We start from the raw sequence: 24,048 nt of genomic DNA on the forward strand, positions 1-24,048 counted from the left end.
CTGCTTCTGGGTACAGAAAGTATTATTAATTATCATATTAATAAATATCAGTTGTAAAGAAAATAGTTAATACTTGTACCTCCATATCAAGAACCTTATGGAAAATAGCCTGGGCTAAGCACTCCCGGATATATTTTTGGTGATTCCTCTTCATGATATTTAGTTTGTATTCCTTTTCAGAAAGTATTCTTCCATTTCTTGTGATCTGTCATGAATAAATAAAACATACATAGAAATACAAAGCAGAAAATGTATTGTTAGTTCCCTAAGAGAGAGAGATGGACCGTCAGTTGATCAGAGAAGGAAGCAGCGTCTTTTAAGGCTAATGAGGTGTAGTGCTATGGCTGATAAACTTTCACTTTTAATGAATGTTTCATAAGGAAACAAAAGAGAAAGGCAGTCTCATATACCCATCATTGTGAAAACACATACAGGTGGTGCACTTGACGTTTAAAACAAGGTTTTCATTAGAGTAACAATTTTCCCTTAATGGAACCCAGGTGTTCTTTTCATTTCTTTTTTTGAACACGTTCGGGAAGAAGGCGTGGGGTGCTACCTTGAAACAGTGAATAGGAGCAGTGATCACGGGACTGATGATCTCACAGGAAATACTTTGAAGGGCAAAACATGTAAGCTACAGAGGATCTCATCAATTTGTTTTTAAAATAATTGGTTTCATTACATTGTTTTCACACTGCTTTTCTTCTTTCACTCTCTAGCCCAGAATGTAATTTAATTTGCTGTGATTCAGATATTTTCAGATTATACAGTACTGCAGATATAAAGTATTTCAGATTGGTTTCAAGTGACATCACTGCAAGTCCCAGGAGTGATAGTTTCTGAATTTTATTTACTTGTTTTTCTTTTATTCCTTCCTGTGTGCATATTTGTTCTATTTTTCTACATCTTCCCTAAACTGAGGATGTTATCTTTCCTGGAATGTTCATCTTCCTTTTCACTTATTTAAACCCTGCTCTTCTTTTCATACTTAATTCAAGTCCACATATTTCTTAATTTTGATAACTAGTTTTTTAGCACTGTTGTTGCAACATATTGGAGTATCAAGATCAGCTAGAGTTGTGCTACGAGTGATTGGTTATTGATCATCTTTTTTATGAATGCATTTTCTAATGGAAGAAAGCAGTGTGGTTATAGAAAGTGTGCTTGGAATTACGAAAAACTCAGTTACGGTCTTTGAAATGTGTTGTCCATGGGATATCATGTCATGACTATCCAACCAGGAAAAATTGTTGAGAACTTCCTGCACTGCCCCTCCCTTAGCAAGTAACTTGTCATTGATATTTCTCCTCTGGGAGTATCTAATCTCCCCAACTAGACTGGAAGCTCCTATAGGTCAGAAGTTCTTAAACTTGAGCCAGCATCTGAAGAATCAACTGGAAGACAAGTTGAAAGAGACTGATGGACGCCACCCCACAGTTTCTGACTCAACAGATCTGGGCTGGGGCTCTAGAATTTGCATGTTCTAACAAGTTCCCAGGCGATGCCGAACACTCCTGATTCAGGGACTGTATCTGAACTGCTCTAGTGAAAGGGCTGTGTCCTTCCTGTTTGAGTTGCCATGCACATAATCAGTGTTCAATAAGTGCTTGTTAATGACGTTGATAAGTAAATACAAAGTCCTTCCCATTTATATATGAAGCTCACAGACTTTTATCTGAAGAAGTAGTGTTAATGGTAACCACAACAATTACAACAACCATTTATTACACATCTCTAATTGCTACAACAATCTTGAGGGCGGGGTATCATTATCTTTATTATCTTCCTTCAACTGAAGAAGTTGGAGCTGAGAAAGTTAAGTGTTTTGCTGAACATTCTGTCTTGTAAATGGCAGAAGCCAGGTTTCAGCCAGGTCTGTCTGATAACAAAGCCCCAGGAGACAAAAAGCAGGCTCTCTGAGAACTACCCAGACAGACTGCCAAGCACATAAACAACAATTAGAAATGCAGTGCATATCCTTTCAACACCATGGCAACAACAGTTAAGGAAACCCACAGTGTTTTAAGAAAGTAAACAGCTAAAATTGTTAGTCACACTTTCTATAACCACACCCCTTACTTTGAATGGAAAACTACAGTGTTTTTTAAAGGCTTTACATTATAGACATTTAGAGAAGTGGAAATTTTCTGGAAATGATAGTTTTGGAGCTAACGAAAGACACTAATGTATCAATAAACCATCACATGAAATGAAAGAGTTTTTAAAAATTTAAAGGAAAATTTTGAACTGTTCATGTCTTCCACACCATATCCTGTGATTATTAAAAACAATATTTTTTTCCTGAAGACAGTAAAGTCTTTTCTATCCTTACTCCCTAACAGTTCCTGGTTTATACAATATGTTCAATAAATATGGGTTGAATAAATGAGTGGGTAAATAAACAAATGACATATGCTGTTGAAAACTCACAGGGATTTTCCTCAATAATTTATAAGTTGCCTTAGCAGCCATCATGACCTCTCTTCCTATCTTTTGAAACACAGCCTCAAATAGATAAGTCAGAGCTTTGGAAAGGAAGTCATTTTTCTAAAATGAGGGAAGGGAAAAGATGTCACCAATAAGCTCAAAGAGAAAACCAGAAAGGATAGGGAATTATTGGATTTAATGAAACAAGAGGGCAGGTAGAAATGAGACCAAATCTTACCAGCCCTGATCTCAAGAGATGCCGCCTTATCCTTGTATTGTTAAAATATCCAGCCAGGTGTTTATCCGTAAGACTATTATATGCTGCAAGTAATCTGGAACAGAAAAATGAAACCATTAGGTTTTATGAAGTGTTGCTTGATAACCAAGGCAATTCTTGACTCTCATCCCCAAACTGTGCATAATCGTTCATTCATCCAGCCAGCCAGTCATTTACGTATGTGTTTAAAAAACAGGTATTGAGCACCTACTGTTTTCTAGGTTTGATGATAAGGACTGGGAGACAGCCCTGATGCTGTTTTATCCCACAGACAAGTATGGAAATCAGACATGAACAATTAAATTGGTTATGAAAAATCCAATAATAGAAACATGCAAAAAATCGTGGGGACACAGAGAAGGAGACCACCAACACCAGTTGTCAAGAAAGTCTTCGTGGAGGAAGCCTGATGGAAAAGTAGGGGCGTCTTCAGAGGACCCTTCAGCCTCTGGTTACACACCCTAAATTCTAGTCACTCAAACTTCCTTGCACTCCCTGGACATATTCTCTCCTGTCTTCAGGACACGATGTACAGTCCCACTACTGGGAAGTCCTTTCCCTCAGCAGATATTAGCTAATGGAGAACATCTGTGATGCACGAGCATCTCTTCACCCAAGAAACATCCCCTGATACAAACTGGGTGTGCTGTGTTACCCTCCACTCTGTTCCTCTAAGAACTTGAGTTCCATTACACATCCACAATATGTTACTGCTTATCTCTTAGTCTACTCCTGTTGGTTCGCAAACTGGTGCCCACACACAGAGGGCAAGGGAAGAGTGAAAAAAAAGGCAGCCACTCCAGATTGGTAAGTGGCAGGTTTAATAAGCAAAGGAACTTCCTTAAGAGGCTTGTCTTGGGCAGCTGCAAGATGAGTAGCTCTCCACACCTGCCCATCAGAATCTCAAATTTTATATAGAGGCCGTAACTGGGTTCAATCATGTACAAGGTCCCGATGATCTCCACAACATATTGCTTTCTTAAGTCTGCACCCTTGAAAATGGTCCCCACTGTGGGAATGGTGGGCAGAACGTATGCATTCCAAGGACAGGGGAGAGGGTGAGGAGCCTCTGATTGCCCAGGTCTGGCTTGAGGCGGTCACATCCTTTCAACGACCTCCTCCAATACCTCTGCTAGATTTGAAGGCCAGGATGGTGCATTATTCTCAGCATCCTTACTTATATATTATGTACCTAAATAATGATGTGTTCAACACATGAAGATACAATTTTGTTTGGGACTCATTCTTACTGGTATAAATTTCAAGCTAAGCTTAAGCTCAGCAGTTTAGAAGTGTTAACTTCCACATATAGATCCAGACAATTTCATTAATTCCACACCCAGAACCAAAAAAATAAAGTTCATAGATTACTGCTGATCTTTACGGTCTTTCATTTAAAAGAGGACAAATTGGTTCCTTGGTTACATAGTCAATATAAGTCTATAAATCAAAATTTGAAACTACTTTTTCTAAGTTTTAACCTATCCTTCATTAATTATTATCTTATGAAAGCAGGCACACATATACATATACATGTATGTATACATGTATGCATGCAGGTGCATCCGTGTGTGTGTGTGTGTATATATATATATACACACACACACATATAAATGTGAGTGTGTGTATATAGAGAGACACAAAGAGACAGAGGGACAGAAAGAAAACACGCAAGCCTAAACATGGTCTTAACATAAAGTTGTCCTAAAAAAAATGCACACCCTATTACCTGCCACAAAGATTTATAATCTATACATTTCATGAGCAGCTGATCCCTAACTTATTCTGAAACAAGAACAGGGACTCATAGAATCGAGTAAATATCATTAGCAACAATTTTATTTAGCTATTTGCACTGCCTTAATTACATGGAGATGGTATTGGTGATCTTTTCCTGTCTCTTTTCTCCTTAATGCCCATCTCAGGAAAGTTCCATGCTGTCAAATGGTAAGGAAAGTTTAATTTTGTCCACAAAAGAGACTGAAAAGCAGTTACAAAGCCCAGGAGCCAAGGTGCCACATGAGAGTTGCAGACCCATGAACAGCTGCAGAAACCATTATTTCACTGGGTTTACGTAAAAAGACAACCTGAGAGCTTCAGTAATGCACATACAAAACCAGCCCCGGATAATGCTTTGAAACCACCTTTTAAATGAACCGTCTTGGTGTCCTACAGTTCATCAAAGGTTTCCTGTCTCCAAAAGGTCAATGTTGTATCCCTTACCCTTTCTGAATCTCAGAATACCTTTTCAGCAACTCATTTCAGAAAGGTGAGCAGGTGTCTTTCAGTCCTAACAATCATGATTCCACAGTTCACCGATTCTTAAGATAAATCATTAGACTGATATCATATATAGTCTTTTGTCTGTTTTTCAGGCTCACATTTTAAAAAATCAATAGTTTTGGAATAGCTATGAGTGCTAAAACCCTGATTAAATGTAGTAGGGTCAAAATGTTAAGATAACGTGGACCTCCACTTCCCTATTGACTGTAAAATATCCCGTTCTTTTAATTCAGACTTTGAAACATTTTTAATATTTAGGTCTTGATAACAAAGCTTAGCCAGCTTTGGCACCACCTCATTCTAATTCTGCTCTCTCAGGCTCCTATTGAATGAGTCTGTGTGTGTGATTCCCCTCCGGTCTTACTGACAAGTGGAATAGATCCAGGCGAGTTGAAATCTTTGCACACAATGATTTTCTCACCTCTTCCTGTTTAGGAAAGATTGAGGGTCCCTGTTTGGGAGGCCATTTTTAGAGCATCTTTTTCCATGACTATGAATAATAACCAGCTGGGTCTCCCCAGGCTCAGCCATTTCTTTTTCAGACAATGCCTTAATTTTTTTAACTGAAACTTTAGATAAATGAATTGTTTGCTAACAAAACTATACTAAATTATATACAGGTTTAGTAAAATGGTTGTTATGGACTGAATGTATGTTTCCCCCCAAAATTCATAGGTTGAAACCCTATTCCCCCCCATGTGATGGTATTAGGAGATGGGGCCTTCAGGAGGTGACTAGGTCATGAGGGTAGAGCCCTCATGAATGGGATCAGCACCCTATAAAAGAGACTCCAGAAAGCTCCCATGTCCCTTCCACCATGTGAGGACACAGGAAGAAAATGGCCATCTGTGAACAAGGAAGCAAGTTCTCACCAGACACTGAATCTGCTGGTGCCTTGATCTTGAACTTACCAGCCTCCAGACCTGTAAGAAATAAATTTCTGTGGTTTAAGCCACCCAGTTTGTGGCATTCTGTATAGCAGCCTGAACAAACTGAGACAGCAGCTAATGCAAACATTTCCACGGTCTACATATAAATGTCAACCTCATTCTGACCATCAAGCCTCCTTCACAGGGAGAGGGTAATAATCCTGTGGCTCAGTCACAACCATGATCTGTCACCTCCTTTCCACTCTGCTCCTCTTCATGGGTGCTTGGTATGGGTTTGCAGCCTCCCTTTGCATGTACTGAGTTACAAGAGCTTTACTGACCCAGCCACACTTTGATTTAGTAGAGCTTTTCTGATCTTTCTGCCTTTGTCCTCTCCACTCACTGCTACTGTTTCTCCTCACCACGCACATTTCTTCCTTGCACTCGGCACAACCCTGGGCCAGATGAGGTCGCCTCACCTGGGCTTCGGATTGTGTTGCACCTTGAGTATTCTACTCCCCTTGTAAGTTACTGCCTGCATCTGTTGCCAAAGCTGGACTTCATGGTCATGCTGCCTCAGTCCTGTGACCCTCTCCTGTTCCAATCCATAAGATCAACAACCACCTTGGTCACAGCGACCACCCGGCCACTGTGACCACATCACTCAAAAGCCATGCTGTTCACACAAAGGCCCATAACTAATTGGCCAGACCAGCCCAACTCATTGGCTTCTTTATATGGTGGACAAGACTATTTACCAACCCCTGTTCACTGGGTAGAGAAAGACCTCCTTTCCGGCTCAACGCACTGGAAGAAATTGTCCCCCAGGAAATAAAGCAACCCTATCTCTATGATGGTTCCCATTTCCTCCACTTCAATCCACTGAGTATTAAGGAGCAGCTGCTGAGTCACTGGGAGAGCCGCCTTCCCAGCTATAGCCTTTCAATGCTCGACCCCTGAACCCCTGCTGCCCACCATGTAGATGACGTAATTGGGGCTCTGAACTAATAAGGTCAATTCCTAACAAGCCCTCCATTTGCCCCCAAAGAGAGAAAGAGTATTCCATAGAAACCCAGACTAACAGGAAAGGCACTATCATATTAATCAGGAAACATTTATTGTGTACTATTCTCAAGGCATTCTGTACAGCACCAGGGATCCAGAGATGGCAGAGACACTACACTCACAGTGCTCCCAATTCAGTGGGGAGGTATGCATGCACATACAGTGTGTGTGTGTGTGTGTGTGTGTGTGTGTGTACTTGATTTCTTCCTCTGTCATAGGTTAATTCTTTCACAAATAGGTACTGAGTGTCCCCATGTCAGACACCGCACCTTCAGCTGGGGAAGGAGTATAGTATCTCTATCCCATTCTGAAGATTACAAAGCTCTTCCACATACGTAGTCTCATTCGTTTGCTTTCAGGCCTCTGGAACGTGAGCAATATCTAACTGTCACAGCTCTTCCATCTTCCTAAAATAGAAAAGCTCCAAAACAAGATTATTGCTCAACATGAGTGAGTCCAAGGAAAACATGATGAGGGTAAGGTATCCTGGACCATACTGATAGAATCTCTTGAACCCCAACCTTCTCTCCCAGCATGCTGGGCCCCACACTGTCTACTTCTGTGGAGGGAGAGGGATGTAGTGGTCAAGACTCCAGCTCCAGTCCGATCCTGGCTCCACCATTACTGGCTCCACAACCAGGAGCACGTGACTTAACCTCCCTGTCTATGCCTCGATTGTTCTGCCTTCCACAAGACACTTGGACACTCACACAATTCAGCCAAGTTCTTTGCCACTTTACAACAAGGATCACCTTTCCTCCAGTGTCCAATAACATATTCCTCATTTCTGTCTGAGACTCCATCAGAATGGCCTTTACCATCCATATTTCTACCGATGTTCTGTACATGATGTGCTGTGTAAGAAGATGGATGCTTCCTCTCCAGCTCCCTCTTCAGAATCACCTTAAAAGTCCCTTCAGGAGAAAATATTTTCAAACCATATATCTGATAAGTGGTTAATATCCAAAATATATAAAGAATTCATACAACTCAATAGCAAAAACAAAAACCCAAATAATCAGATTAGAAAATGGGTAGATCTGAATAGACATTTTTCCAAAGAAGGCATACAAATGGTCAACAGGTACGTGAAAAGGTGTTCAGCATCATTAGCCATCAGGAAGATGCAAATCAAAACCACAATGAAATATTACCTCACACCTGTTAGGATGATTATGATCAAAAAGACAAGAGATAACATGTTTTGCCAAGGATGTGGAGCGAAGGAAATCCTTATGCACCGTTGGTGGGAATTTAAATTGGCATAGCCACTATGGAAAACAGTATGGAGGTTTCTCAAAAAATTAAAAATGGAACTCCCATATGATCCAGCAACCCACTTCTGGGTACATATATATAGGAAATAAAATTACTATCTCAGAAAGGTATCTGCACCCCCATGTTCATTGCAGCATTATTCACAATAATCAAGACATGGAAACAACATAAGTATCCATCAACAGATAAATGGATAAAGAAAATGTGATACACACACATACACACACACACACACACATACACTTGAATATTATTCAGCCATAAAAAATAAGGAAATCTTGCCATTTGTGACATGAACAGACCTTGAAGGCATTCTGCTAAGTAAAATAAGTCAGATTGTGAAAGACAAACACTGTATGATCTCACTTATATGTGGAATCTAAAAAATCCAAACATATAAACACAATAGAATGGTGGCTGCCAGGGGCTCAAGGGTGGGAGAAATAGGGAGATGTTGATCAAAGGGTACAAACTTCTGATTATAAGATGAATAAGTTCTGGGAATCTAATGTACAGCATGGTGACTTCAGTTAACAACACTGTATTGCACACTTGAATGCTGCTAAGAACGTAGATCTTAAATGATCTCACCACAGAATTTGGTAATTATTTGAGGCTGTGGTAGCATTAACTAAACTTACTGTGGAAATCATTTTGCAATATATATGTGTATCAAATCATCACGTTGTACACCTTAAACTTACACAATGTTATATGTCAATTATATCTCAATAAAGTTGGAGAAAAAAGGTTTTGCATCTCACAACTTTTCCAGCCTCTACCTATTACCAGTTCCAAAGCTGCTTCCACACTTCTAGGTATTTGTTATGGCAGCACCCCGCTTCTTGGTACCAATTTCTATCTTAGTCTATTCAGGCTTTGTAACAGAAATAGACTGGGTGGCTTAAACAACAGACGTTCATTTCTCACAGTTCTGGAAGCTGCAAGTCCGAGATCAGGGGGACAGCATGGTCGGATTCTTGTTGAAGGTCCTCTTCCTGGTGTGCAGATGGCCACATCTTCTCACTTGTTCACATGGCAGAGAGAAAGAGAGAGGCAAGCTCTCTGATGTCTCTTCTTATAAGAAAACTAATCCCATAACAAGGGCTCCATCCTCATGACCTATTTCCCCAAAACCCCATTTCCAAATAGCATCATATTGGGGATTGTGATTTCAACATACGAATTTGAGGAGTATACAAACATGAGACCATAACAGAAGGCATAACTGTCCCATTTTGTAGATGAGGAAAACAAGACTTAGGTTAAGTCACTTGCCAAAGATTATGTAACCTAAAACTTGTTCCTGATAACATACACCAAATCACAGTGAAACACACTTATAAGGGCTTGCTAAGGTGGGGACCAGGATGCTAAGTTTAATAATGGAAAAATGTGAATCATTAAATATTCACAGAGATATAATTCCACCAATTTCTAGTACAGAGATAAGAAAAATTTAAATAAAAATTCTTCAGATGAAAATTAGCAAATACATACCTGTCATTTATAATTAGCCATATCATTAGCATAAAAACAATGTACCGAAATCTTTAAATCATCTTACTCTCTTAAATATATATATTTCTGCAATCTATACTACAAATTACCTGGCACACTTGTTCAGAGAGAACATAAAGAATGTTTTTAACACAACCAATTTTATTTAGCTCAAACTGTTGTGACTTAGCCCATCTGAATTAATGAGATTTGTATTCATTTATTATTGCTCTGTACAAAACTATCACATGCTAGTAGCTTGGAAACAACACAAATTTATTATCTTATAGTTCTGGATGTCAGAAGTCCGATACAGGTCTCACTAGGTTAAAATTAAGGTGTTGGCAGGGATGCATTCCTTCTGGAGGCTCTGAGGGGGGATTCTTTTTCTTTCCTTTTCCACATTCTAGAGGCTGCCCACATTCCCTGCCTACATTCCTTGGCTCCTGGCCCCCTTCCATGCCAAAGCCAGTCAAAAATTTCTCATGATGGCATCTCTCTGATTCTGTTTCCTCTACCTCCCTCTTTCCCATTTAGGGACACTTGTGCTTACTTACATTGGGTCCACCTAGATTAATCCAGAATAATCTTCTTATTTTAAGATCAGCTGCTAAGCAACCTTAATTCCATCTGCAACCTTAATCCCTCCCTTGCCATGTAAAGTAACATATTCACATGTCCTGAGGATTAAGACATGGACATCTTTTAGAGGCCATTATCCTGCTTACCACAAGGTCTCTCTACATCCAAATATCAGGAAGCAGAAACACTGGACACTGAATGTGATGGCGTTTGGGCTATGATGTATATTGTCCAGTGATTTATCATGCCAATGATCTCCACTTTCAAAAAGTACACTTCCCAGGTGGAGGAAGGCAGTTCTTGGAGCCACACCAGGATGTACAAAACAAGTTGGGACCTACTTTGCTGATCTAATTTTGATATGCCACATGTAAGCACTAAGACAAAAGAACAAGAGGTACACCAAGGAGCATTTCAAACAATTTACATTTTTTTCTCATAAGGATAATAATAGAGAGGTAACTTGCTTTAGGTGAATCTAATTTGTGAAAAGACAGATTATCCCATAGGACATAATTATATTCATGTCAAACACCATCTATTCAGCACTTAACACATTTCATTAAATTCAAATAATTATTATATAGAACACTAAGAAAGAAGAAAGTTTTACCAATTATACTATGACATACCATTGACTGTAACCTGCAAATGATTTTAGTAATGTGAAATGTGAAAAAAAAATCATTTAGTATTAATGAAATAGATTACCACGCTTGTTTACTACCACACATATTTAGACACACCTGGAAAAGAGAAAAAAGAAGGCATATAGAAGAATAAGGCAGGGTGTCCACCATTAAAAGCCTCAAAATGAGGTTAGAGAAAAGGATTTTATGCATAAAACAATTAGAGAGAATATAAAAGTACACTTAAAAAGCACTAACAGTGGTGTATTGGAGCTTGTCTATACTGGCTCTCGTAAGACAATTGTTAAAATGTTCAGGAATTTTGCAAGCCATTGTCAGCTTGAAATTGGCCAGCTTGGGAGTATTTACACCACAGAAATTGGCAAACACTACAAATCAGGGCTCTTTTTTCTTTCTGAAAAGCCAGTTTACCAGCACACCAATGACTAAATTTAAAAATAAGTGGCAAGATATATCACATGGGATAAATAAAATGATTCATTATATGAGTCAACATGTAGGCTTTACATCATGTTAATCCAGAAATTCATCTTTTGTATGCAGTATTTGACCCAAGGGGCTCATATTCAACTGTTTCCTATCCCTAATAAAAAAAACATAAGGGCTCCAACAAATACATTGACATTTTTCAGCAGCATTTTAAGAAATGTTATGCAAGATAGCTCTTTACATTGCCACAAATGGAAAGGCTCAACTCACCTACCAATCTGGAAAAAGTGATTACACCATTTTATGCTTAACAGAATCAAGCGAGACTTAGGTGAATGAGTACAGTTTTATTACTAAGGATGAGAAGCCTAATGAAGAGGTGCTTTGCATTTCAGAGGTCACGAAATCTGCAATTTGTAGAGTTTGATAGTGCCCAAGGAGGGTCTATATCAAATTTCCACTGCTAAGGCAGGCTTCCAGCCAGATAAAACGTCTCTCCAACTCACATATTAAGTGCTTGTGCTGGGAAAGCAAGTTAAACAAATCACAGGATACTGTGGCTTGATTCCTTTCATGTTACAGTTCATGAGGAAAGGAGCTCCATCCACCAACCCAAACGCCTCTCTTACTGTCCATCAGAAAAGATTTGCAAGAATCCACCGAATTCCCACTCTACGAAGAAACTCATCACACTCAAGCCACCCAAGTTGAAGATTTTGAATCTCAGTAAGAGTCTTAGCAAAGAAGTTAATAAAATCTAAATTGAAACAACTTCCTCAAATAAAATATCTGAAAGCAACACTAATAACCAGAAAAAGCTTTTTATCATTAAAAACTGCATGTCTGTTATTTAAGAGTGAGAAAATTTAAGAAATATGTGACCAGACACCTTAACTCGTAAGAGGCGCAATGATTTTCCTGTAATTAGTTAAGGCAAATAAATCTCTAACACTTCCTGCCCAAAGTAAAAAAAAGGATGAGATTTAGAGCCAGAAGGCTTGAGGTCAAATTCTAACTCTACCCCTTAAAAGATGCCTGACCCTGGAGAATTCAATCTTCTTCTCTTTACAATTATTATCACCACGAAGTAAAATGCTGTGACTGCTTCCTGAAGTGGATGATCTATGTTTCCTGGCCTGGAAACAGATTTACCTGGAGCTATTACATCATTGGATTATAGAAATTCATATGTGAAAACGTCTAGTCAACTCCCTCATTTTTATATTCAGGAAACTGAGGTTCTAGAAGTAGGCATGATGGGGCTTCCCTGGTGGCGCAGTGGTTGAGAATCTGCCTGCCAATGCAGGGGACATGGGTTCGAGCCCTGGTCTGGGAAGATCCCACATGCCGCGGAGCAACTAGGCCCGTGAGCCACAACTACTGAGCCTGCGCGTCTGGAGCCTGTGCTCCGCAGCAAGAGAGGCCGCAATAGTGAGAGGCCGGCGCACCGCGATGAAGAGTGGCTCCCGCTAGCCTCAACTAGAGAAAGTCCTCGCACAGAAATGAAGACCCAACACAGCCAAAAATAAATAAATAAATAAATAAATAATAATTACAGGTGCTAATAATTTAAAAAAGAAGAAGAAGTAGGCATGATTCATCAGTAAACTCAGATCAAAGTCCTCAAAAAGAAAATGCGGAATGTCACAGGAGTTCCCGTAAAATTGTCCCTATCCCTTTCCTAGGGTCCTTGTCTTGCTACCTTCCACCAGAATTTCTTTCACCCATGTTTAATCACTCCCTTTAGATTCATATAAGATTCTTTCCTGTACGTGCTTCCCACAAGTTGTAGAATGGAGCCATGCCCACGGTAAACACTCAGCCAAAACTGGTTGAATGAATGATTAATCAGTTAATAAAAACAAAATATATTGGTCCAATTCCTTGACCTATAACCTTTTTAAAAAAAATCCCTGTGTAAGAATCACATTTCTTCTGCTTCAGGATAATAACTGAAAATAATCTATAACAAAACAGACCCAAAAGCATGCTTTATACGTTTGGACTTTTTTTTAAATGCAGAGTGCTCAGTGTGGATGAGCACACGTTGCTGACGATGTTAGTTTTGTTGTTTTGGTTTTGTCAAATAAGTGCCTTTGCAGTGTGCTACAAAATTGCATTAGAAAAAAAAGTTCCCAGGGAGACAGGAAAAAAACCTTTTGAGGAAACTTGAAGAACGACCAACAGAGAAGAGCAATTGACATAAGGGTCAATTATTTTCCAAGCCTTTATAAGAAAACTCTTTGCCAACTAAAATTAAACCATGAATCTCTGCTGTCTGCCACTTTATAGAGGATGATTGAACTGATATCGTATAAATGATTTTATATTACATTCTTCATTCTTTTTTATTTGCATCCAGACCTACCATATCTCAGCAATTATGCTAAATATTGATTGACAATCTCTCAGTTTATTCTAACTATGCAGCCAGATGTGAACCATCATATTATTTTATTTATGCCTTTAATATGATGGTTTGGAATGACTAGTAAAAACAAAACTATTCTCCAAACTATGCTGACTGCTGGCAAGATAGTTTTCCGATGTTCAGGGATGAGGCAATAGGAAAACAGTGCATGGGGAATCAGCAGGCCTGAGACACACTAAGGTTGACTAGTTCCTTATAAGAACGGATTTGAGCCTCCAAGCTCTTCTCTGGAGACAAGAATTTTATATCTTTGAATAGCAACAACAACAAAAATTGTGGCCACTTAAAAAATATTCATTAATAGAAACATAATATCCAAATTAAGGGAGAGAATGAGGCTGTTTGGAGGAAAGGTGACCAGCAGGAAAGTTCCAGAAACAAATCACTTTTATCACTAGTATTTATTGAACATTTCCCTTTTTTGTAGTGTACCGTAAACTCTCTCTATAACATGCACAATATATTTTAACTCTCAAAACCACCCTGCTAAGTACTGTTATCCTCCCTCTTCACAGACGAGTAAACTGAGATGTAGAGTAGTCAGATAACTAGCTCACAACTAGTTAAAGGCAGATTCAGGATTCAAATGAGGGACCGCTCTGCTTTAATCACTAAACTGAACTATGTTCTATGAGGCACAACTGTCCAGTGGAGCTCAGCCTGGGGAACGAAAGGCATGTAGGGCGTCAGATAAGTGAACAATCAGCCTGTAAAGGATGCTAAGAACGTAGGACCATCACAGATGATGACTGAAAATTCTAGGAAGGTATTTTGGCTCAGTAAAGGAAAATTGTTTAAAAATCAAAGGAAGGGCCTGTAAGACGGTGTGCCCCATGCTCCTGGGACTGGATGGTTTTGTGACAGCAGTGAAGGGTGTTAAGCAGGGAAATGGTAGGACCAGATTTTTTTTTTTTTTAACATCTTTATTGGAGTATAATTGCTTTACAATGGTGTGTTAGTTTCTGCTGTATAACAAAGTGAATCAGCTATACGTATACATATATCCCTATATCTCCTCCCTTTTGTGTCTCCCTCCCACCCTCCTTATCCCATCCCTCTAGGTGGTCACAAAGCACCGAGCTGATCTCCCTGTGTTATGCGGCTGCTTCCCGCTAGCTATGTATTTTACATTTGGTAGTGTATATATGTCCATGCCACTTTCTCACTTCATCCCAGCTTGTCCTTCCCCCTTTCCTGTGTCCTCAAGTCCATTCTCTATGTCTGCATCTTTATTCCTGTCCTGCCCCTAGGTTCTTCAGAACGAATTTTTTTTTTTTTTTTTAGATTCCATATATATGTGTTAGCATATGGTATTTGTTTTTCTCTTTCTGACTTACTTCACTCTGTATGACAGACTCTAGGTCCATCCACCTCACTACAAATAACTCAATTTCATTCCTTTTTATGGCTGAGTAATATTCCATTGTATATATGTGCCACATCTTCTTTATCCATTCACCTGTCGATGGACACTTAGGTGGCTTCCATGTCCTGGCTATTGTAAATAGTGTAAATAGTGCTTAGGCAAAATATCACCAAGTAGTACCAATACTGCCACTCCTTGATGTCACAGCTGATTACATTTGGGAAGCCTCTTTTTTCCCTTCTCATAATCTAATCTGATAATTTCTATGGTAACTCTCATTCGAATTACTTCTAAACAAAATTCAAATTCACTAAAAGAATATTGAACTTTGATTCTATGTGCTTCTGGATGCCCATATTTTCCAAAGCTAATTTTATGTTCGTATTTAATATTCAGCCCTTCTGCTGGGTTAGTGATAATCATGGTAGACAGTTCTAGGTATGGGGCTGACCTGTCAGGGAATAATCAACAAACACCTATGGGTAGGTCCACAAGCAGCTGTGCACTTGGCAAAAAAGTGCTGTGTTTTCTAAATGTACTTTTGATATATCACATGAGGGGAAAAACTAAAATTGTACTAAAGAATTTCTATCACACTTCTGTTGCTTATGTCCACCAAAGTTTTAGTTTCACAAGGGCTGGTTCTTTTAAAAATGTCATGCTGCTTCTAATCATTTTTGAGACCATATTACCAGTGGGTTCTCCACTCACCCCACCCTCTGGAAACAGAAAGATCCAGTTTAAGTCTTCTATTGCTACTTTTACTCTATAAGTTTCAACAAGTTGTTTAATCACTATTATCCTCAGTTTCCTCATCTGTAAAAGGGGGGAAATAATAGAGTTTCTATTAAAGATTAAATAAGACAAAGCCAGTAAAGCACCTAGTGCAGTGCATGGCATCATTCGCTACTGTAGTGTTTAGCAAAGTTTTATCCTTAAATGAACCGTGTATACATTTGCCTGTGCTCAGAAAGGGGTAAACACACCATGCTTTGAGATCACAGAGGAGGTACATCAAGACTTGAGAGTAGGGGGACAATTCAAAAAACCAGAAATGAAATGAAGTCTGAGCCAGTAGAAGGAAACCTAATAAATGCCAGGCCATGTGAAGAGGGGGTGAGGGAACTTGACTGTTCTAGGAAAAGGGAATATATGCAAAGGCCCAGGGGTGAGAAAGCACCATGGTCCCAGTCTTTACCCTATACTCCTGCGCGCACACACACACACACACACACTTCCAGAACCCCCATATGAAGCATGGAGGATTCCACTGTGTTTCAGAGGCCAGAGGATAAAACTGAGAGGAGGGCGGTCAGCATGCCAGCTGCCAGACATGAAGGAGTTTCATACAATTATTTTATGCAACAAATACAGAGTGCTTATTAGGTAACAGGCCCTGGACTGTTGTATGGTTACAAAGTCCCTGCCCTCAAATTATTTAAAACCAAGAGGAAATACAGGCATACCTCAGAGATACTGTGGGTTTGGTTCCAGATCATCGCAATAAGGCGACTAGGGCAACAAAGCAAATGTCATAATAAAGTGAGTTACATGAATTTTTTGCTTTCCTGGTGCATAAAGAAGTTATGTTTACAACATAATTGCAGTCTATTAAGTGTGCAATAGCATTATATTAAAAAAGTAATACCTTAATTAAAAACTACTTTACTGCTAAAAAAAAGTGCTAACCACAATCTGAGCCTTCAGTGAGTAATCTTTTTGCTAGTGGAGGGTCTTGCCTTGATGTTGATGTTGACGCTGATGTTGACTGCAGGGTGGTGGGTGCTGAAGGTTGGTGGCTGTGGCAGTTTCTTAAAATAAGACAACAATGAAGTTTACATCAATTGACTCTTTCTTTCATGAACAATTTCTCTGCAGCATGTAATGCTGTTTGATAGCATTTTACTCAGAGAACTTCTTTCAGAATTGGAGTCAATCCCCTCAAACCTTGTCACTGTTTTATCAATTAAGTTTATGTAATATTCTAAATCCTTTACTGTCAACAATCTCCACAACACCTTCACCAGGAGTACATTCAGTCTCAAGAAACCACTTTCTTTGCCCATCCATAAGATACAACTTCTCAACCATTAAAATTTTACCATGAGAGTTCAGCAATTCAGTCACATCTTCAGGCCCCACTTCTAATTCTAGTTCTCTTGCTATTTTCACCACATCTGCAGTTCATTCCTCCACTGAAGTCTTGAACCCCTCAAAGTCATCCATGAGGGTTGGAATCAACTTCTTCCAAACTTCTGTTAATGTTGATATTTTGACTCTTCCCATGAATCACAAATGTTCTTAATGACATCTAGAATAGTGAATCCTATCAAATAATAAGAATCTTACTTCTTCAATATATTTCTTAAATAATAGACTTGAAATTTGAAATTACTCCTTGATCCATGGGCTGCAGAAAGGATATTGTGCTAGCAGGCATGAAAACAACATTAATCTCATCATACATCTCCATCAGAGCTCTTGGGTAACCAGGTGCACTGTCAATGAGCCGTCGTATTTTGAAAGGAATCTTTTTTTCTGAGCAGGAGATCTCAACAGTGGGCTTAACATATTTAGTAAACCACGTTGTAAACAGATGTGCTGTCATCCAGGCTTTGTTGTTCCATTGACAGAACGGAGGCAGAGTAGATGTCACATAATTCTTAAGGGCCCCAGGATTCTCTGAATGGTAAATGAGCATTGGCTTCAGCTTAAAGTCACCAGCTGCATTAGCTCCTAACAGGAGAGTCAGCCTGTCCTTTGAAGCTTTGAAGCCAGGCATTGACTTCTCCTCTCTAGCTATGAGAGTCCTAGATGGCATCTTCTCCCAATATAAGGCTGTTTTGTCTACATTGAAAATCTGTTGTTTAGTGTAGCCACCTTCATTAATGATCTTAGCTAGATCTTCTGGTTAACTTGCTGCAGCTTCTACAACAGCACTTGCTGCTTCACCTTGCGCTTTTATGTTATGAAGATGACATCTTAAACCTCGTGAACCAACCTCTGCAGCTTCCTTGCCTCTCTCAGCTTCCATAAAATTGAAGAGACTTAGGGCCTTGCTCTGGATTAGGCTTTGGCTTAAGGGGATGTCGTGGCTGGCTTGATCTTCTATCCAGATCACTGAAACTTTCTCCAAATCAGCGATAAGCCTATTTCACTTTCTTATCATTCATGTGTCCCTTGGAGTAGCAATTTTCATTTCCTTCAAGAACTTGTCCTTTGCATTCAAAACTTTGCTGAATGTTTGGCACAAGAGGCTTAGCTTTCAGCCCACCTTGCGCTTTTGACTTGCCTTTCTCACTAAGCTTAATCATTTCTAGCTTTTGATTTAAAGTGAGAGATGTATTACTCTTCTTTAACTTGAACACTTAGAGGCCATTGTAGGGTTATTAATTGGCCTAATTTCAATATTGTTGTGTCTCAGGGAATAGGGAGGTCCAAGGAGAGGGAGAGAGATAGGGGACCATCTGGTCAGTAGAGCAGTCAGAACAGACACAACATTTATCAATTAGGTTTGCCATCTTATAGGGCTGGTTCACGGAGCCCCAAAACAGTTACAGTGGTAACATCAGAGTTCACTGATCACAGATCATGATAACTAATACAATAATGAAAAAGTTTGAAATATTGCAAGAGTTACCAAAGTGTGATACAGAGACATGAAGTGAACAAATGCTGTTGGAAAAAATGGTGCCAATAAACTGCTCCATGGAGGGTTGCCACAAACCTTCAATTTGTAAAAAAAACACAATATCCTTGAAGCTCGATAAAGTGAAGCACAATAAAATGAGGTATGCTTGTAACGGCAGGATAGTCTGATGTGCTACAATCATAATGGTTTATCACGCCCAGCATGCATGAACTCATTTAATCTTCAAAACACTCTATGCATCAGATTTTTAATCCCATTTCACAAACAAGTGAACTATGCCCACACAGGATGGGTATCCCAGAAGAACTGAAATCTGAACTGGGTCTTGAATGACAAGTCAAGTGTTGAGGGAGGGAGTAAAATGTAAATGGGTGATGACAGGGGCAGAGGTGCTATCCAGACTCATGCTAAGAAGGGGGAAGATCATATACAAAATGTCCCAAAGAGACAGAGCACAAATTCCCAGTACTCAAGTTGAAACTTGTTAATTATTTACCATAGAATTAGCACAACCAAAGAGAGTTGAGTTCTATAGTATTATTAAATCTTCAATTAAGTCAGTTACGTATTATATGTCAAATAGGCTTTAGTGGGTTGTCTTGGCTTAGAAATCTGATCACTATTGATACTTGACCTTGGAATACAATCTTGGATAGATGCAAAGAGCCCACTTAAAATAAAACAAAAACAAACAGCCACTAATGAGGGCAACACCAATAAAGCTACCACACATGTTGGGTGGGAAAGGGTAATATAATCAACCCCTTTAAAAATCTTTTCATTCCTCTAAAATATAATTCTTATGTGCAGTAGTAAGGTTTAAAACAGTAAGGACATCTGGTCAAAGGTTAAAGAGGTTGACTAAATTTTAAATGATCAATCATTTAAAAAAGTACTCATAATATTTCACCAGTCCTTCTAGCATTTGTCAATGTCAAAGTAATGAGGCAGTTTCCTGAGTTTGTCCTGAATTCTTGAATTAGATAAGAAAAGTAAGTATTCTGGGGAAGTAAAAATGCTCTGGGTTAGAGTTTCCATTTTTATAAAAATTCTCAGTTGTCCAGATCATGGTTTCTTTAAAGGGGAAGCCTCATTTTCGGGTTTATGAATAGGTGGATCAGTGCTCATTTTCACTGTAAAAATTCATGAATTTAAGAACAGGTTACTATTTAAAATAAATTAGTTTAATTGAACAAGAAAGTGATTTATGGTCTGGAAATACATTCCTTGTTTTCCCTCCCAATTAGTTTAGGCTATCTCTGCTTATTTTGAGCTGTATATTTATGTATTTTTGGTTGACGTACTTTGAGAATTAAATCTTAAGGATGTGTTAACTAATCTTGTTATAGTAATCACTTCATAATATATACATATCTAAAATCATCACTATTGTACACCCTAAACTTACACGGTGTTATTTGTCAATTATATCTCAACAGGCTGGAAAAATAAAACTAGAGAAAGAAAAACAGACAAAAAAAGACTTAAGCAGCATATGCTTTGCACAAAGATCAAAGTAAATACACATCAGCTGTCATTCACGGAGTCTCAAATATGTGCCAACAGTCCTGCAAAGGAGTTATTTATTTGCCCCATTTTTGAATGAGGAAAGTGAGACAGAGAAATTCACTTCTTGAGTTCACATAAGGTATAACTGAGCTTCAAACCTATGTCTTTCTGACTCCAAAAGTATTCCTCTCTCTACTGTAGCATGCTTATCTCATATTTTTTAAATGAAACATTGAGTTTCCTTTTGGAATATCATTCCTTTTCATGTAGAAGAACACAAAAAACTAAGGACAATTTTCAGACAGTTCCAATTCTGCAGATACTTCAAACCCTTGTCCGTATCTCCTTTGAAATGCTCTAGCTTTCTGCCCACACTCCTCACCACAATTTCTTAATTTCCTTGGGTCCCATCTCCCAGCTTCCTTCTTGAGCTTCCCTGCTCCCTGTCATAGGACTTTGGGATCTGGTTCCTGCTCCATGCTCTTGCATTTGGCCCTGAAACTGCAGACTGTTTTCCCTTCCCTGCGTCAACGACCTCACTAAGGACTGGAACCTCAAACCCCTCTCCACAGGCCGTAGCCTGAGATCAGCCTCACCCACTCCCTAAGCGCACATCCAATCCTGGAAGACTCCAGCCAAGGTCAAAGCTCTCAGTCTCAAGTTTGACTGAGGGGAAAGTAGACTTTGTAAGAAAGAATTTAACAGTTATAACCTTATGTAAATCCCTGTGAATTGTGGTGAAATAGTCATTTTTCTGGCAGTTCAAGACAGAGATTCCAATTTCAAGGAGAAGAAATACTCAAACTCACTTTTGAAAAGGTTTAGGAGATGAACAGAAATAAATCTGAAATTAATTTCTGACTTAGAATTGAAGGCAAAGATCTTTCAGTTAAAAAAAGAAAATCCGGGGCTTTCCTGGTGGCGCAGTGGTTGAGAGTCTGCCTGCCAATGCAGGGGACACGGGTTTGAGCCCTGGTCTGGGAGGATCCCACATGCCGCAGAGCAACTAGGCCCATGAGCCACAACTACTGAGCCTGAGCGTCTGGAGCCTGTGCTCCGCAGCAAGAGAGGCCGCGATAGTGAGAGGCCCGTGCACCGCGATGAAGAGTGGCCCCCGCTCGCCGCAACTAGAGAAAAGCCCTCGCACAGAAACGAAGACCCAACACACCCCCCAAAAAATAAATTAATTAATTTTAAAAAAAAAGGAAAGAAAATTCTAGTGTGCACACTTGGTATTGTATCTGAGGTTCCAAAAAATGAGCAAGAGAAAGTAGGTGGAAGTTAAAGACAAAACCAAATTTGAGGCATCGACTTCTCAGGCCAGGCCAGCTTTTGCTTGGTTTTATAGCATCTTTGCCTGCTCCTAAGAGCTTGTCAGCTAAATAAACAAGCAATGTTGTTGTCTTCTCTCACTTATTCAGAGTCACAACTGGCTACTATTGCCCTGGCAGTGATGATTGCAATTATAATACTATGTTTTTAGAGAGTACTTTGTACTTTCCTTAAATATGTCCAGATGTTTCTCCCCTCTTTCAAAACTCACCCCCCAAAATTTAATCTCTCTAGGATGCCTTGTCCAATTAATCCAACTCTACATCTAGCTCAGGACTTGGGTATGGCAGTTCTCCTACAGAAAGCTGGGCATGCTCATGTATGTTGCATCTAAGCTACCAGGCACTAAGTTAGCACATTAACACTACTATGTGCCAGGCCCTGTACTAAATGCTTTAAAGTATTCCATTCAATCCTCACAACAACCTACAAAGCAGACATATGTTCCACCAGGATGAAAAAAGCAAGAATCAGAGAGATGATACAGAATTTATATAGGGTCACACAGCAACTATGTAGCAAATCTGAACTCAGACTATCCACATCCAGAGCCAGACATCTCATCACTAAAGCTCTGTGCTGGACACTGCTCACGGGCTACCAGAAGCCATTCCCAAACCCTTCTCCCTTGCCTATCGCCCACAGAAGTTAGGAAAGTCAAATCTATTCTTTCCCACTCTCTCTCGTAACTAGGCATGTTCATTGATGCAGTTCTGGACAACAAGATATTAAAGAAAGTCTACTGGAAAGTCCTGGAAATGTCCTCCTCCCAGATTTTTTTAAAAATGTCCTTTTTTGCATCCATCTTTTTCCTTTCTGTTTGGGATGGCTTTATAATGCTACTGTGCATGGATCTAGGGTAGTCATCTTGGTACCATAAGGAAAAGACCCCAAAAATTATAGAGATAAGGACGCTGATATTATGATAAAATAGAATTGCCTACCTCCAGACTACTTATGAAATAAATAATAAGCATTGTTATGGTTTAAGCCACTATTCATTTGGTTTTCTGTTACTTGCCGTTGAACATATTCCTGACTGATACCTACTAATCACCCTGCTGCCCGAGGATGGCAAAACTCAATGAAGTTTAGTGACTTTTAAATCTTTTTTTAAAACTCACTATTCAGACCTTTTCCAGAACTCAAATGAATTTCTGGAAGAGAATACGTGCTGAATATGGTAACTTACTGACTAGCACTTAGTAGGCACTCAGTAAATATTAATTGAATCGATGAGCAAACATACTCTTGGGACTTACCATAAATGATCACTAAAATCGGTGACATATGTCAGCAATTACTGAGCTAAGTCCTGGGGATACATGGAAGATGTAGAAGGGTGTGGTCTGCACCCTCAAAGAGTTTGCAGTTTATAAGGGAAATATGAAGACAACTGGAACGCTATGAGGGAAGGGCCCACATGGTACTTGCTGGTTAACTTTAAAACAGTAGTGTCTTAGAAACAGCTTTTTAAAACAGTGGAGCTTTGTTGAAATAGGAATAATCACTTTAAAAATAGGAATAATGCACAGGAAAATGGAGAAGAAAGAAAATGACCAAAATGCTAACTAGGATTATTTATGGATGGTAGGATTTCAAGCAATTTTGACTTTCCTCTTTGAATTTTTCTGCTCCAAGTAGAAAATTTTCAAAAAACAGATAAGTACAAGGAGGAAAATAAAAAAATCTCTTGTGTCACTAATACCCAGATATTTGAGATCCCTTCTATTAATCTAATTTACAGCAGATTAGTTTTACTTGAATCTAAGCAACAGAAACAATATTATTATAAATATCTTGGAGCAAGCTATGAAGAGAGACAACTTCTTAAAATGAGAGCTACATAATATTCACAAATATGAAATATTATAATCCATGGCATATAGAGAATGCCAAATTAACTGCGACTATAAAATATTATGATTCAATTCATTTCAAAATCCTTAGTTTTTAATGCTGTTTCATAACTACTATGTGCAATTTATATTGTCTGTTTAGTTCCCTGCTGTGTCTTCCCTTGTTTCAATATTTTGCCCTAAGAATTTTCATTAATTTATAAATGTTCATAACTATTATAAGAAAATAATAACAGTCACAGAAAAATGGATCACCAGCTTAAAAGGTTCAGTTTTCTACCCCAAGTAGTGTCAGACGGAGAGGTTGGAAGTAATTTGATTACTAATCAGACTTAACAAAAGAAAAGCTCAGTACTTACCAGTAGAGATCATTGACTTACTGCCGTAATTATTTCTCCTCACTACTCCTTTAATCACATTTTCCATTTGCTTTTATTTTTATCTACCTTTTTGAACCTCTGGCTTCCAATCTCCACTCCCCATGACCCTCATATTGTTAAATCGTTTATTCTCAGTGACCCTACACTTCTCATAAAAAC

At 39.0% G+C, this 24,048-nt stretch overlaps 1 protein-coding gene across 1 annotated transcript in view; it reads right to left on the reverse strand.

Annotated features, from left to right (window-relative positions):
• Positions 1–9,218, reverse strand: part of ERICH3 (glutamate rich 3) — an 85,086-nt gene extending 75,868 nt beyond the window's left edge. The window contains exons 1-3 of the mRNA XM_068537547.1: positions 9,130–9,218; positions 2,666–2,759; positions 80–205 (exon numbers count right to left, since the gene is read on the reverse strand). Coding sequence (XP_068393648.1) covers positions 80–205; positions 2,666–2,759; positions 9,130–9,218 — 309 coding nt within the window. The remainder of the gene's footprint in view (positions 1–79; positions 206–2,665; positions 2,760–9,129) is intronic.
• Between the last annotated feature and the right edge of the window lie 14,830 nt (positions 9,219–24,048).

The sequence above is a fragment of the Eschrichtius robustus genome, chromosome 3 (genome assembly GCF_028021215.1).
Source record: "Eschrichtius robustus isolate mEscRob2 chromosome 3, mEscRob2.pri, whole genome shotgun sequence".
Lineage (NCBI taxonomy): Eukaryota > Metazoa > Chordata > Mammalia > Artiodactyla > Eschrichtiidae > Eschrichtius > Eschrichtius robustus.